This window comes from Glandiceps talaboti, chromosome 15 (assembly GCF_964340395.1).
Source record: "Glandiceps talaboti chromosome 15, keGlaTala1.1, whole genome shotgun sequence".
Classification (NCBI taxonomy): Eukaryota; Metazoa; Hemichordata; class Enteropneusta; family Spengelidae; genus Glandiceps; species Glandiceps talaboti.
In genome coordinates this window covers 5,198,353-5,215,656 of record NC_135563.1, presented here as the reverse complement: position 1 = coordinate 5,215,656, position 17,304 = coordinate 5,198,353, and the positions used below count along the sequence as shown (strand labels likewise).

The window sequence follows — 17,304 nt, the reverse complement described above, 5'->3', positions numbered from 1 at the left end:
GGAATAAATCAAACCAACCGACGAGACCTCTGTACCGCATGCTTTAATGACAGCGAACGGACTGAAGTACTACAGTCGGTTAAATTCCAAGCGATAAGCCGACAGTGCTTTTTGGATATACTCGTGGTACTGGATCTAGAGCAGTGCGGTCTTGTCAGCCCATCATGGGTGACTACATCGAGCAGGGTAAGCTAATTTGCTATTGATCATATATAAACATGCACTTTGACTAGACATACTGTTGTCACGTGTTTAGCTCCTACAGAATGTCTGTAAGCAAGTGCCGCGTGACCATTTCAACTATACACAAGTCGTATTATACGTGTAGTATCAAATGACCCATAGCTGATATCAGTATTACCCAGTATCCGTACGTAAGATATATGACCCTACCTACTTACCTACCTGTTGATATTACTGTTGTTTGTTTAACAATATAGACACTTGCATTGCAATAATTTACACGTCGAGATTCTTGTCAAAGCTAGCAAGTAATCCAGCTAAGCTTTCCACAATATTTGTCAAGTTACACAATCGCATCCTTGTACGTGCGATATTCGTATCACGAATATAAATTACAATCGCTTCTGTCGACCCAATTACATTTGTGCAAACACATTGTGTGCAAGGATACTGAACTGGACACCCTTCTCCCCACGTCTCATATTTGTAGCAGTATATATAATTATGTCTTTGATTCTATTTCTTAAATTGGTCTGTATTTTTAATTTATAGAACAATTTTATCATTGCTTCCTACTTGAGAAAAATCAATGTGAAACAACACATGCCAAGTCTGTGTTTGTGATTCAGTACAATGCAGAAAGCTAAAAAGAAAATGTGTAAAAAGTTTGTTATTTTACGTACAATAACAAAGTGTTTATACATTTACTAATGTTTCTCAATTTATTGAGTTACAAATAAAGACTTGGCATATGTTGGTTCACATTGATTTTTCAAGCATGAAACCATGATAAAATTGTTTTATACATTAAAAATCCACAATAAATACCAAATCTTTATCCACATAGCCACTTTAAAATTAAGTGACAGTACACAATATAGTTCAAGTGAAACAAGTTTGTTTACAAGCTATTTCACTCGGGCGAAAATACTCATGAAAGTCTTATAGAACTACTTCTGTACGCTACTGTATATGCATGCTTTCGACGATAGCCTTGTGCCATTGTTGATGTCACATTGGGACTCTCCTTGAATTTAGTATACGTATAAATGACGTCATCAAATCGCTTCCGTCATCAATGTATCAATACCAAGTTTGAGTTCTGTTACATAGCAGGTGATGATAGAGTATGCTTCAGGAAGTAGAATACATATATTTTACACTGAGGTAGCTTTTTGTACGCAGGGACAATTAATTACCCCCAAAACCATAAGAACTCAGCTTATGCCCTTCTAAGTTATATTAAACTGACCCGGTTTCATGTGATTTGTTGACGAGCGCTATTTATGTCTCCCTTCTAATGGATTATTTCATTATGTCATTGCATGTATAGTAGAATGAGTCTCACAAAAAGTGTCACGTCTTTGTGTTTGAACTCTTGTTGTTTTGTTTTTGTTTGTTTGTTTGTTTGTTTGTTTGCTCATTTTTTTTTCATTTTTTTTTGGGGGGTGGGGTAATTTTTTTTGTTTTTGTATGTGCGTTTGCATTCAAGTACGTCTAATTGCCCTAATTGTAATTAGATAACTTCTAAGACTTGGTGTGACTATCGAAGTTACATAAGTATATGAGTAACACACACTAACATATAAAACACATATACACATACACAAACAAACAAATATATACATACATATAATATATATTTATATATATATAATAACAATGAAGGCATATATATATATATATATATATATATATATATATATATATATATAACTCGGTCAGTATCAATCTGCTAAGACAGTGCTCTATACTGCAGTGGCAGAGCGCAAAAACTATATATATATATATATATATATATATATATATATATATATATATATATAGTTTTGGTAGTACTGGAACTCTTTCTTGGGTGTAACTCGGAGTTTCACGCATATTGCGATCATCAGACACTCTGATGATCGCAATGAGTGTCTGATGATCGCAATATGCGTGAAACTCCGAGTTACACCCAAGAAAGAGTTCCAGTACTACCAAAACTATTACGCTCTGCCACTGCGGTATAGAGCACTGTCTTAGCAGATTGATACTCACCGAGTTATATATATATATATATATATATATATATATATATATATATATATATATATATATATATATATATATATATATATATATATATGCCTTCATTGTTATTATATATATATAAATATATATTATATGTATGTATATATTTGTTTGTTTGTGTATGTGTCTATGTGTTTTATATGTTAGTGTGTGTTACTCGTATACTCATGTAACTATATATATATATAATGTATTCATTTTAACTCTGACTGGAAGATTTGGCGGAAATGCACTTTTTAAGACATGGCCAGCATGCTTTCTTCTTGACAGTACAAGGGAAATTACAGACAGTATGTACATAATACGTAACTTATTCGGCCGACAACGTATCTTTAGTGCAGCTATTATTGTTGACACGTTTTACAACAGTTGAACATAAACATATGTCAGCCCTGTTCAAATAATTGCTACAAGATTGAGAATCGAAAAAACACATCCAAATTAAAAGGTCGATGGACATATTTAATTTCACTTTCACGGCAGTAAGGGTTTTGTTTCATATGTTTACCTGTGATTTAGATGTCAAGTTGTCATCAAACAAAGCATATTTATAATACAGTTTAATATTTGTGTATTACATGAACAATATTGCTCCCGCGAAAAAAACCTTTAAAGTCGATCCAGCATAGAATTAGATATAGACAAATATATATATATATATATATATATATATATATATATATAAAGATATGTATGTATGTATGTATGTATGTATGTATGTATGTGTGTGTGTGTGTGTGTGTGTGTGTGTGTGTGTGTGTGTGTGTGTGCGTGTTATACTAAATATAGGTGCAATATTTGTTGCAGAACATTATGGCAGCATAGTTTCGCGCTCACACTCTCTCTCTCTCTCTCTCTCTCTCTCTCGCTCTCTCTCTCTCTCTCTCTCTCTCTCTCTCTCTCTCTCTCTCTCTCTCTCTCTCTCTCTCTCTCTCTCTCTCTCTCTTCCTCTCTCTCTCTTCCTCTCGCACCCTCGCTCTCTCTAATATTCATGTGAGTGTTATTTAACCGATTTTTTATCTTTTAGGCAAAGTAAACATCACCAATTTTCGTAAGAAATTTAAAATTCATAACTGTGTAAATGAGAAAAGGTATAATTTGCCCCGTCGAAAAGTGATATTACCCGTATTTCGGATCACTTCCTGTGGATATTGTGATCGTTGTTGTTGTTATTATTATTATTCTTGTTATTTGACCAAGTCATCCTGTGTCATTATTCACTGTACCGCCTTCTTTTGAACATTTCTTTAAATACTCCCAGAATACCCGTAATAAATTAACCCCGACAAGGATCCGTCATGTGGGAGTTGTAACGAGGGCAGTGTATTGCCGTTACACACAGTTAGAGATAAGCCAGGGAAATTACGCCCGTATATTTTTGTTTTTATCTCTCGTCGGGGTCTTTTGTCATATAGCCGAGAGACTAGCTCGTCGTTGGTTTTCAAATCTGTTGATCATTGAAAGCCAACAACTAGTCTCCAGGCTGTTTGTCGTGTAGAGTTACTACTGATGGTACTGAACAAGAATTCCTTCGATTCCATAATGACATTCGACTAAACAATCTATACAGACCATGTATTTAATGGTTCATTTACAACCAAGGTATTTTTAAAATGGTTGCTTATTCGAAGCGATGTTATGGATGAGAAAAACAATATCTTTACTAGCAAGGCTTTTTTTCTACGTGAAAAGAGATTGTCTATGTTAAACTTTGCGACTCGATAAATCGCAACAAAATATCCCCTGAAAATTGTACATAGTGTTTTTAAAAATAAACTGCGTCCGGTCTGTATATGCACCTGTTTCTTCCCCATGTGTTGACAGATAACGATATGTACGATGTAAATAGATCATTTGATTAGCTGTGTTTACTTATTTGTCATTCCTAATACTATGACAAAAACGTCAAAATATTCACTGTACTCCAAAAAATGTGGTCCAATTGCATGTTTGCAAAAAAAATGACGACATCGTTATCACTGCATTAATTAATGGTATCGAGAAAAAATAACGACGGCATCATAGCTAAAATCCCTAGCAACCATACTCTTAAATTAGTTGCGTTTTTTTCAATAAAAATGACGACATCATTATGACTGAATTAATTAATAGCGTGATGTCATCACAGCTAAAATCCCCAGCAATTATAAAACGTTGACGTAGTAAGTTTAGCCTATCTGTACTAGACTTGTAGTATGTATGTGTAGTGAACGAATAATTCTTTTGTTGACACTTTGGTGTATTTTAGTGCTATGCATTTACTATAGCAAAAATTCTTCCATTTCTCAATTTGACATTTTTAAAAAAAGAACTATTTGTATTTAGGGGTATAAAACAGCCATTAAAAGTAAAATCGAATTTGTAGGATGAGAACTAAAATGCACCCCTCCCCAACAAACCCACCAACCCACCACCCACCCCATCCACAAAGTAAAAGAATTTAGGGTTTTATCCTACATTAAACTATTGATCTCGCCCCCAATTGCGAAAATTCAAAATGTCAGTTAGGATTGCGGAATAGTGTAGCGATAGTCGATCTCAAGTCTACAGGTAGGCTATGGAGTTGCGTGTTTGCAAATACAATAGATAGGATGGGTAATAGTTACCATAGAAATGTAGACATTGGTATATGCAATCAGAGTCTCAAGGAGTTGTTCAATTCGTCTTAGTGTAGAACATTTCACGAATACTGTGTATACATACCTGTATTTTCCTTCGGGCAATAAGCGATCTATCCGCAAAGGGCAAAGACAGGAAATCCATTATTATGAAATAAGCCACACCCAACCCCACTGTCACCCCACCCACTATCACTCCACCCCTTACCCCAGTGTCGCCCGTACCCTCTATGCTGATTACTAAAGGTTTGGATATGATTGCGTCATCAGATGTGCTACCATCTCAATATTGTTATTGTGCAGTTGCTCAACGTACGATGTAGGAATATTATCAATGCTGTGAAGAGAACGACTTTTTATATGTCAGTAGTCTTGCAAACTAGATAGTGAATTACAACTCTCCAATATATGCAACACCCACTATGGACAAAGTGAAAGTTGTGTGCATAAGACTATTTATAATAGTTGAATGCGAAAGAGAAAGAAATTAATGACGAGGCTATTAATATATATAATATAAGTTTTTAGACATTGCTTTCTTACACTGTATTCAAAGCGCTTTATAATTATTGCCCCATGCACGAACCTATAGTAAGTAGTACAGGAGCCCTCTACACTTCCCCAAACTCTCGAGGGAGCACTAGCATACGATACATTGCAAGTGATCCTGCCTAAGGACTTAAACCATTCCTAACCAAACGGTGGATGCAAGACTCGAACTTGCAAACAGCCGACTCCAAGCCGTTCACTCTAACCATTCGACCATCATGACTCCATTTCCAATGTACCAATATTTAACGTAAAAATGGAAGTAGGAAGACTGCAATGACCACTTTGTGATAAATTTATATACATCCTGTCTTGTGCAATTTAAATGTCTTGAGTGTAAGTGTATCATGCATCCTTTACCGCTTAGACAAAAATATTTAGTCTACATTCCAGATAGCCATGGTAGTAGTGAACTTTAGTCTCAGTTACTCTGAGTTTTAAGTTACTCAGATTTAAGTGACTTGACCCCAAAGTCAAGCAGAGACAAGTGACTCGAGCCTAGTCCACACAAGCTAGTGTGCTATGATTAGGGATACACTATTTGATTTCTGGGGGTAGGACCTTGAGCATTTTCGAAAAACAATTGTTGCAGGCCAAAAGTGGGAAAACATTTTCTGACAAACTCAAAACAATTGCTTTCAAGGTTTGAGCTAACACATATATTGTACTGGAAGTGCGGAAACTAGCTTCAAATGTCCAATTTTCCAGGTACATGTGTCTCTTGCGAAATTAGATGTATGTTATTTATTTTTTTCCCACTTTTGGCCTGCGACATTTTATGTTATTCTGTCACCTAAACTAGTAATGGTTCTTGTCAAGGTCTATGCTATCTGTTGGCAAAATGCTGAAACATAACGAAACACTATAATGGAAATCGAATTACTAAAATTACTGAAAAAAAATATAAAAAAAAAAGAAAAAAAGAAAAAAAGAAAAAAGAAAATTACTGACCTGACTTAGTACCTAGAATACTGTATTTTTTCATAATGGGAAAATATTTCTGAATGGCACGTAAATGCATTCTTTTAGTCCTTGAAATAAAAAAAAATGTCCAGGGGGGCGAGAGAGAAGTGACTCCCTCCCGTACCCACTGCCACTGGGCTTCCTCACACTTCGATTCAACTTATACTGCCTATTTGCCAATTTTACTTGCGCCTATTAGAATAATTGAGCTGCATTCATTGTTACTCCTTACTCTTGAAATAAGCTACATCTATCATGTATGTCTCTTGTTATGAGGAAATTCATTTAAAAATATTACAGAAGTTTCTGTATGTATGTATGTATGTATGTATGTATGTATGTATGTATGTATGTATGTATGTATGTATGTATGTATGTATGTATGTATGTATGTGTGTGTATGTGTGTGTATGTGTGTGTATGTATGTGTGTGTGTATGTATGTATGTATGTATGTATGTATGTATGTATGTGTGTGTGTGTGTATGTATGTATGTATGTATGTATGTATGTATGTATGTATGTATGTATGTATGTATGTATGTATGTATACATGTATGTATACAACCATCAAAGACATTTTTTTAACTGTTGATTGATAGACACTGGACTAGGGTTGTCAATAATTTCCTACTCGACGCGAAGACAGTGATCAAATATAAAGCCTAAAACGTCAACAACAAAATTGTCTTACACCTACTAGGTAAAAAAAATTGCTGTCTAGTTGCTCTTGGAAAAACAAGTTGCTTTTGTGGTGGTTGAAAAAAGTGTTGTTGGGTCCAAATCCTCAAGCCACCCACCCACCCACCCACCCACCCACCCACCCCTCCGAGATGAAATGGGTTAACCCTAACAGTGAACTTTTGTCACAGTTTCTGAAGATTTATACGAAGCCACAAACATTTCTATATCCTGGCTTCTGATACAGTTGTGTACATTTCCATACTTTACCTTGGCTTCCGATTAAGTGATATAGCTTCCGATTATTTCTTTGCTAATCTCAGAACTTTACATCCGGGGTACATTTTAACTATTTCAAATGTCATTCAACCTCGCTAATGTGCAAGGTACGGAAATCCTAGTGTTGTATAATAACAAACAGTATATATCCATGGAGTGAGAATATAATATAATTTCCAATTCCATATTATAATTATTTTATTGTTCATACCTTTGCTTTCCCTCTAGGTGAAAGTATTGTAACGAGGCGTACATCACCTCTGACAGACCACGTGGTACTGCCGATGAAATGTCGAGTGTGTGGTGACAAGGCATCGGGATTCCACTATGGCGTGCACGCGTGTGAGGGATGTAAGGTAAGGAGATCTTAAAATAGCCATATGAGAATTAGGTTATGTTTTTCTCTTGAAAAAAATCGTAAAAAAATCTAGAGTCCGTGTTTGTGACACAATAAAATGTAAAAAGCTAAAAAGTGTGTACTCATTGTACGTACAGTAACGCAGTGTACACATTTTTAAAAAGTGTTATTATTTAGTTGCAAACAAGGACTTGGTATATGTTATTTCACATTTTTTTATCAAGCCAAAAAGTCACAGTAGAGTTGTTAAATTAAATATTAAAATCACATACAGTGTTTTCATCCACATGGTTTAAAGTGGCCATATGGATGAGGATTGGGGTATTTATTTTGGAATTTATATTGTTTTTATAAAACAATTTTATTTTGACTTCCTACTTGAGAAATCAATGTGAAACGACACATACGAAGCCCTTGTTTGGAACTCAATAAATTGCGAAATATTAATAAATGTGTAAAATGTTTGTTAGTGTAAACGTTTTGCACATGGTTGAGCTTTTGCAATGTATTGAGTTACCAACACAAACTTGGTCATGTTGTTTCACATTGATTCTTAGTAGAAAGCCATGTTTTAGTGGGAAGCCAAATTGTTTTATATAAATCAAAAATCCATTCCTCATCCATATGGCCAGTACATATATGAACTGTCAAGCTTTTTAGGTTGCTGTGCAGAATGTTGACTAACAATCAATCAAGATTCTTTTTCAATACATGGGTTAATCATATCATAGCGATCAAACGTGTGATTATCACTCATATGTAATTAAGATACGCCGTGTCGCCGGGTGGGGGGGGGGGGTAGGCCTATGCCGATGAAGGTGAAACAACACGGTGTATTGTATAGTCTCACGTTTGACAAAGATAGTCAAATTTTTAAATGATTTTTAATTAAAGTAATCTTATTTACGAGTTAGTAGTATAAAGTACGCTAAACACGACAAAGTGTAAATCTTTAAGAGTTTCTGCAATTTAGTAATTATGAAATAACGAAAGCTACGTATGTTCAGTAGTCTTTTTCACATATGACTGCTGTTTCTAAATAGCTAAGTTTGATCAAATTGTAGTAACAATGGCGCCTTCAGCGTTGGGTGTTTTGCTTCCATTGTTTTTACGTCTGTCGTTTTTTCGTCATTTGCACTATCACGATTAATTAATATCGCCAATTGGTAAATGATGATCAAGACGGTGGTGGTGGTGGTGGTGGCGGTGTGGTGGTATTAATGATGGTGGTGGTGATGGTGGTGATAGTGACATGTGGTGGTGATATTGGTAGTGGTGGTGGTGTGGTGGTGGTGGTGGTATCGGTGATGGTGGTGGTGGTGGTGGTGGTGGTGGTGGTGGTGATGGTATCGGTGGTGGTGGTGGTGGTGGTGATGGTATGATATGACACCAACGACGACGATGACGAGACAATGATAATGATGATGATAATGATGATGATGATGATCGATGATAATGATCACTATATGTGTGTATATATATAATATATTTGTGTGTGTGTGTGTGTGTGTGTGTGTGTGTGTACGTGTGTGTACGTGTGTGATTCGTCACTTTACCTTTCTGCTACACATGTATATGTATATTATGGAGTACTCACTGCAGGATAGCCCACAGGGTGCCCAGGCTCATTTAGTTCTGTTTACAAATATAAACAAAACAAAATAAACATACAAGTAAACAAACAAACAAAAACAAACAAACAAACAAGTAAACAAACAAACAAACAAAATAAACTGACAAATGAGTAGAGACATACATGAGTAAACGACAACAAACCAACGAACAACCAAACACTGCCCCCCCCCAAATGGTCACATATGGAAATAACCGTTATTTCCATATGTGACCATTTGGGGGGGGGGGGGGGCAGTGTTTGGGTGTTCGTTGGTTTGTTGTCGTTTACTCATGTATGTATCTACTCATTTGTCAGTTTATTTTGTTTGTTTGTTTGTTTGTTTACTTGTTTATTTATTTGTTTGTTTACTTGTGTGTTTATTTTGTTTTGTTTATATTTGTAAACAGAACTAAATGAGCCTGGGCACCCTGTAGATAGCCTAGACATATCTTCATCGATTCATATATATATATATATATATATATATATATATATATATATATATATATATATATATATATATATATATATATATATATATATATATATATATATATATATATATATATATATATATATAACTCGGTGAGTATCAATCTGCTAAGACAGTGCTATATTTATATATATATATATATATATATATATATATATATATATATATATATATATATATATATATATATATATATATATATATATATATATATATATATATATGCTCGTTGTTTCTTTTCAGTTTCCAAATGTGTTTTGATAGTTCTGTGCTGTTTTCGTGTTTTTCATATTCGAATGACTGTTTGTGGTTGGCGTATCTCTGTTTGAAGTTGTTCTCTGTTAGACCGATATAAACCAAACAAAAGTATATATCGGTGAACCAACCCGCCAACACCTACTTGTTCGCACCCAATATCTCACACAATAACAACCAACTCCTTCACACACACAGCGCCAACCCACCAACACATAGACAATAGTGATGATAATTCTATTGTCTGCACTCTATATAAACAGCACACCCAGAGAGTATAAATCAGTTGTCTGATGATCGCACTATGCGTGAAAGTCCGAGTTGCAACCAAGAAAGAGTTCCAGAACTATCAAATATATATATATATAGTTTTGGTAGTACTGGAACTCTTTCTTGGTTGTAACTCGGAGTTTCACGCATAGTGCGATCGTCAGACATCTCTGAGGCCTACTCTCAGGGTGTGCTTCAAATTATATATATATATATTGCTCTTGTTGATTTGTCACAGGGATTCTTCAGGAGGACGCATAGAATGAAACTACAATATCGTATTTGTCCATTTCTTAACACACTTCCATGTGAAATAAACATGGCAACGAGGAACAGATGTCAGTTTTGTAGATTTCAAAAATGCATCAGTGTTGGCATGTCTCTGGGAGGTAAGTTTCTACTACGTTCAAATCATTCATATTATCAGCTCCTTTCAAAATAGATGATTGACAGATGATGAAATATGATACTAACAGTGATAAGGAGCATACATTGTGACGAATCTTTCTGGACTGCAACTTGCAAGATATGTCGTGTCACTTCGCCCTCAACGGTGAAAGGTGTTGGCCGATGCGTGAGCGCGCACCGACACTTCGTACTTTCACATTGGACAACAACCATGAGATAGATAGGTGCGTAGCATCGCAGCTGGAAAACCTAACGAATGATTCAATGGCATCGTATTTCGATGCACTGAAAATTGTCTTTGGTGTCAGGATTGTACGGTAAAATATAAATGCATGTAAACTGTAAACTCTAGATTGAGATTTTATACTCATTCAAGATGCGTTTAAATTTACAAATCGTAAATAGTCATTTCTGTGTTTGTTTCTTTGTTGTTGTTTTTTCCAAAAGCATCAAGGTTTGGTAGAATGCCTCGCGAGGAAAGACTGAAAATCTTGCATGAAATCGAAAAAGAGACTCATGACGCCACCTACGAGGAAAAACGGAAAGCTGGGCTTCGAGAATTCATAGATGCCATACACCAGTGCTTCAGGGATATATTTAAACAATACAGCAGTAGTCGACAACTTGCACAACAAGATGTAAGCGCAAGTACTAAAATATCTTAACACACTCCTCCCCTCTGTCTGTGTCTGTGTCTCTCTGTCTCTCTGTCTGTCTGTCTGTCTGTCTGTCTGTCTGCCCTATATCTGTCTGTCTTTCTGTGTCTCTGTCCCTTCAAGTCTGTCTGTGTCGATATCTGATATCTCTTTATTACTGTCTGTCCGTCTGTCTGTCTGTCTGTCTCTCTCTCTCTCTCTCTCTCTCTCTCTCTCTCTCTCTCTCTCTCTCTCTCTCTCTCTCTCTCTCTCTCTCTCTCTCTCTCTCTCTCTCTCTCTCTCTCTCTCTCTCTCTCTCTCTCTCTCTCTGTCTGAGAAACTAATTACACTAGTGTCCACTTCTCTCATTTGCTATTATTTCCTATTATAATTTTTGAAAAGAAATGTACGGAAGGTCAAATTTGAAATCATCGCAAAATTGCAATCACCTTATGTACTTAAGTATTCATTCATTCATTCATTCATTCATTCATTCATTCATTCATTCATTCATCCATTCATTCATTCATTCATTCATTCATACATTCATTCATTTTTTACGCTTCTAACAAACTTCAGACTTCTAACACAGACCCTGTTCATATCGATGAATGAATTCTATAGTTCTAGAAAGATCCCATTGCCAATAGTAACTGTTATGCTTACTGTCATGCGATGTGCGTCGATCTATCGTCGACCGACGCGACATCAAAAAGTTATCTCTTCATGTTCTCATCTTTATATTGAAATGTTACTCAAATGTTATCAATTTGTTTTCTTTGTAGTACATAGGATATGGAACCACACCAATACGAGAGATGTTCGATAGAACGGAAATCGTTGATGTGTTACGCCGCTGGGCAACAGACATCGTTGAAAGAGTGGCCCGATTTGCCAAAACAGCACTGCCACAATTCCGTGCCTTAAATCTAGGTGACCAGGTCACTCTTTTAAAATATGCTGCATTTGAAGTTTATTTAATCATGGCAGCTGCCAGATACACGGCTGATGCACTTTGGTTTCCGGAGCACGGTGTATGTGTCAAGAGAAAAACACTGTATGACCTAAAGATGCAAAAACTTTTTGATTCCAAATTTCAGTTCTATGAGAAAATGAATAAACTGTACTTGACTGAACGCGAGGTGGCGCTATTGTGTGCTCTCATTCTTGCATCACCAGGTGAGTAAATTCCCTTGCCATCAGATCATCAATACGTCAATACTCGTAATTTACAACGTAATCACACTGAAAAGGTGGTGAATGTCGTTTAAAATGTAACAGTAACTCGTTGTCTTGTTCATTTTAAGATCCATATGCAGAAACACTTTTAAATTTACAACACATAAGGCACATGTGACATTAGCGGCAAAACGTACAGACCGGATCTTAGGGTTTCCAGATGTAATCTCCTATTTGATTGAAATGCTTGTCAGTGTACCATTTATCTGGTAAAAAAAAGGAAAGGAGAAGAGACAGACAGAGGGGTAGAAGGGAGGCGAGTGACAGTCAAAGTCAGTCAGACACAGACAGACAGACAGACAGACAGACACACTGACAGATAGATAGATAGATAGATAGATAGATAGATAGATAGATAGATAGACAGACAGACAGACAGACAGACAGACAGACAGACAGACAGACAGACAGATAGATAGATAGATAGATAGATAGATAGATAGATAGATAGATAGATAGATAGATAGATAGATAGACACAACGACGGACACTTCAAATGTGTCAACTGAATGGGTGGTCCGTATTCGCTGAAAAAATATCTCATGTACTTTTTTGTTGTAGATCTCTGTGAATGTGTCTTTAGCTCCCAGTGTCCTGTTTGGTATTCTTATAGAGACGGTAATGACCATTTCAAGTCGTAAAACTTTCTGAATTGTAGCAAGTATTGTTTAACATATATACTTATTCTCTTTCCTTACAGACAGAGACGATCTAACACAGCGTGATGAGGTCGAGGTATTTCAGGAATACCTCGTCGATTGTGTACAAACAGAACTACAACAAAATCACCCTGGCAACCCTTTGATGTTTCCAAGGATGATCTCAAGAGTGGTAGAGCTACGTCAACTACTTCCTGAACATGTCCAAGTTTTGCAGAATCAGGAAGAAAATGCGCAAGACGCACTAGGACCAACACCTCTCTTACGAGAAATATTCGGTCTTTCGAATACAGTCTGAACGTACATATAGAACTTCCCAAGTTGTTTTCCGTTTCTTATACAAAATAGCGAAGATCGATGCGATGCGAAGTCGCCAAACGATTTCTAGGAACTATGTTGTGGGGTGGATGTGTGCTAGATTGTTCAAAGTTTGCGCTTGGGACCAAAGAAGCTATCCATTTGACACACTAGACACAAAATAGAGGAGTTTCGACATCCGCGATGATATAACTCCTCATTGTTCATCCAATGAAGTACCGGTTATGTCTGGATGTATACTTACATTACTGTAAACACAAACTGAAGAAATTTGTTAACGTTCCTCGACCGTTTAATGTTTACGCCCTCAACGTGGGTTAGCTATAATTGTGGTCTACGAGACTGGAGTCTACACTATAAAAGTAAGCGACAATATGATGGCTGGGAGGTGGCACTGCGGTTAATGTTTACTACCACCTCCCTTTACAATATAAATCATGACTTTGACTCTGTGGGTCAAGTCTGTGAACATTGAGTATCCAGGTTCTTCATGTCAATCTGATACTGCATTTCACCCCTCGCCTCAATACATCCCTGCCTTGTTTCAACGAGTAACGTTACTGTGACTGCAAATGATTGAAATTGTTGCCCCAAGTAAAACTGAAGTAAGCAATCGTATTTTGTCCGAAATTTGTAAGAGCTATCCTGTGTTCTGAAATGACATGGTCTGAAATAAAATGCAGCGACAATGGGACGCTTTTATGCAAAACCTTTTTAAACTAAGGTTTGTCCTTCAAAAAAATATTGTGGTCGTCAAGAGTGTATACACATGTAGCGAGTTCTTTCCCACTTGAAAATAGAGTATACCGCTGGCAGGTGTGTGGGTTATTGGTGTTACACAACAACAACAACAACAACAACAATAACACCACCACCAACAACAACAACAACAATAACAGACAAACGTCGGCATTCGAATGCAGATTATTCAGTTCACGATGATAACGTGTATGCCGAAGCGAACCATTCACCAAACGGAATTGGTTACGCAGAAACGTTTATTAGAATGCATCACAGTGAGTGGTGTAAAAAGTTTTTGTAAATTTTACCCAACCAATACAACAAACGTAGTCATGGCAACTACTAATTGTTCGTTCATCATTTTCGCGGTCGATGATATTTTGTGATACAAATGTCCAGACATATAATAATGGTCATATGACGAGTGTTGGCTTTCTTGACCGAGCTGTCAAAGCTATAGCAAAGTACACAATATAATGTATACATTGACGTTGTCATGGAAATCAACACATCCATTCTATACTGTAAATACAGTTTTCATGCAACAAGTTCCTCCATTGCTATTTCAAAAGGAATTTATATGATGTCTTATTCTATGTATCACTGTCTTGTTGAGATTTGTGTTCGTTCAGTTATAGCCGTTAAAGTTATTTTCTCTTTGAAATTAAATATTTTTGTTGCAGTACTGAATAGTATTCTTTCAAGAATATTACGATCAATTAGAGAGACAGTCCAGCAAATTAAAGTCTCTTACGCATTGATAAGTGATTTATGACAACATTTGTAAAAAGAAACTTTACTTTACAGACGGCCATGTTATATGGCTGCACTTTGTGTCATAAATTTGAATCTTTGAAATTGTATGTGTTTCCTTTATCCGACAATGAATGAATGAATGTATGTATGTATGTATGTATGTATGTATGTATGTGTGTGTGTGTGTGTGTGTGTGTGTGTGTGTGCGTGCGTGCGTGCGTATGTATGTATGTATGTATGTATGTATGTATGTATGTATGTATGTATGTCTTGATGGGTGCATGCATAGACATATTTATGGATGGCTTGAGACAAAAATATGACGACCAACATAGTCTGAGTAATCCCAGGCCTATTTAGCGTTTAATATCTCCCGGCCATACGTACATTATACCAACGTTGGGTAAGGCTTGGATAAAACTAGCATAAAAACGAAAGGCATCGACCAAAAAACAAGACATAGAGGGCGCTAGCCATGTATGAATGCGGTACGAATTGTCTTTCACACAAATATATAAAGAGAGCTATAATCGAAAGGCACGAAATGAGCATAGATAGCACAAGATGGTGTCTCTCTTTCATACAGATCTATAGCTACAAATGTTAAACAAAAAGCACACGCTGAAAAAAATGTTCGTAGAGGGCGTAGATTACTTTTGAATGTAGTCCGTCTTTCATACAGTTCAATAGCTAGCAAAGATGAAGACAGATACGATCTAAATAAACTCAGTAAATCACAGAATGAAACACACTCTGTCTGGTTTTCACTTTGTTTATAATATTCATTATATAGAATACATGTCACTTCATTATGAATGCAGTTGTTTTGATACAGAAATCACATGTATATTATTATTAAAACCTTATACCAGAGAAAATTTATTCTTCTACCTGGCTGTAATCATTCTCTGGCCTTCTATGTGATAAGAGGAGTGTAGTCTGACAGTCTGTAGTTCTCAACAAATTGGTTTTCAGTTTGCTCTTGTGGTACGGGGGGTTTCAATGCTAGGATAGGAATAATAACCCCCCCCCCCCCACCATCCCCACTCCACATACCAGTACCCTACCCTAATGCATCAGCTCGTCATGGGGTAAAGCATGTATTTATTTAGAGACAAGCAAATGCAGTCCCTCAAAACAACTTCACAAAAGTTGGTCTACGATAGGGTATTGTATTCTCTTCTAATTCCTGCTTGTAGTTTGGAAACGTTTCCTTTTGTTTTTTTTAAAAGTCTTCAAACTTGGACGTAACTTTACCTAGGATATAAAGCTTGAAATATTCTGCATCTGAACTTCAGAGTTAATCATGATACTGTCTAAAATAGAATGTGGTCTGGAACGGTGAGACATAGAACTTGGGTGTTTTTTATAGGAAGCATTGGGCCAATGTATGTATTACCAAACCAGAAAGACTATACAGCGGCTATAAGCTAGCCCAGAATCCAGGTAATTAAGGATTTTGAGTTTTTTGTTATTTTCCCCATGATGGGGAAATAATGAATTCAAAAAACCCCACCCACATGGATTACAGGCTGTTATAAAGAATGATCGCCCAAAGTCACACAAGCTCAATAAATGAATTTTGTTTGTTTAAACCAAAACCCCCCTCACCTAAATGAACGTTCACAATTGTGACATCAACACATTTATTACCATTAGCATACTAACTGAAAGCCCAGCACTTCATATCACAACAGTAGTTAGTTTTAATAAATTCATCAACTTTTCAGTAGTAAAAACAGAAAGAACATGTTATTATCGTTGAAGGTGTGAAAGTTTTCTATATTAGGTCAGAAGTGAAATGAAGTACATCAATTGTATTGATACCAGAGGCCCTGCCCCCCCCTAAATAAACAAAGTTCATTTATTGAGCATTGTGTAACATCATGTGATTGTCCCTAAGTGGGAAGACGTTCTTTACATCTCACACACACATGAAATGTTACAATTTATCTCACTGTGAACACAAGTAAACAATTCTGTGTTTGAATCGCTCCTGTTTCAACCGACAGGGATGTTGATAAAATGTGGCACATCAATATGCTTTGTACACTATCAGTGCCTGTATTTTGTTGTATGTAATTTGCAAAAAACACCTTGTGCAAGACAAAAAAAAATGTAGTCATTCTGGTTTGGTATTCAAGTGTTCAACAGTGAAACTTTTGTACTGGTCATAAAAGTACACATAATGGACATATTACTAGATGTACCTTTC

The 17,304-nt window shown here is 36.2% G+C and overlaps 1 protein-coding gene across 1 annotated transcript; it reads left to right on the top strand.

Moving 5' to 3' along the window:
* Positions 1–14,433, top strand: LOC144446557 (peroxisome proliferator-activated receptor alpha-like). The gene is made up of 6 exons (XM_078136349.1): positions 1–186; positions 7,571–7,698; positions 10,572–10,722; positions 11,189–11,379; positions 12,162–12,555; positions 13,316–14,433. The coding sequence occupies exons 1-6, from the start codon at positions 165–167 to the stop codon at positions 13,570–13,572; spliced, it is 1,143 nt and encodes a 380-aa protein (XP_077992475.1). The 5' UTR covers positions 1–164; the 3' UTR covers positions 13,573–14,433.
* The last annotated feature ends 2,871 nt before the right edge of the window (positions 14,434–17,304 follow it).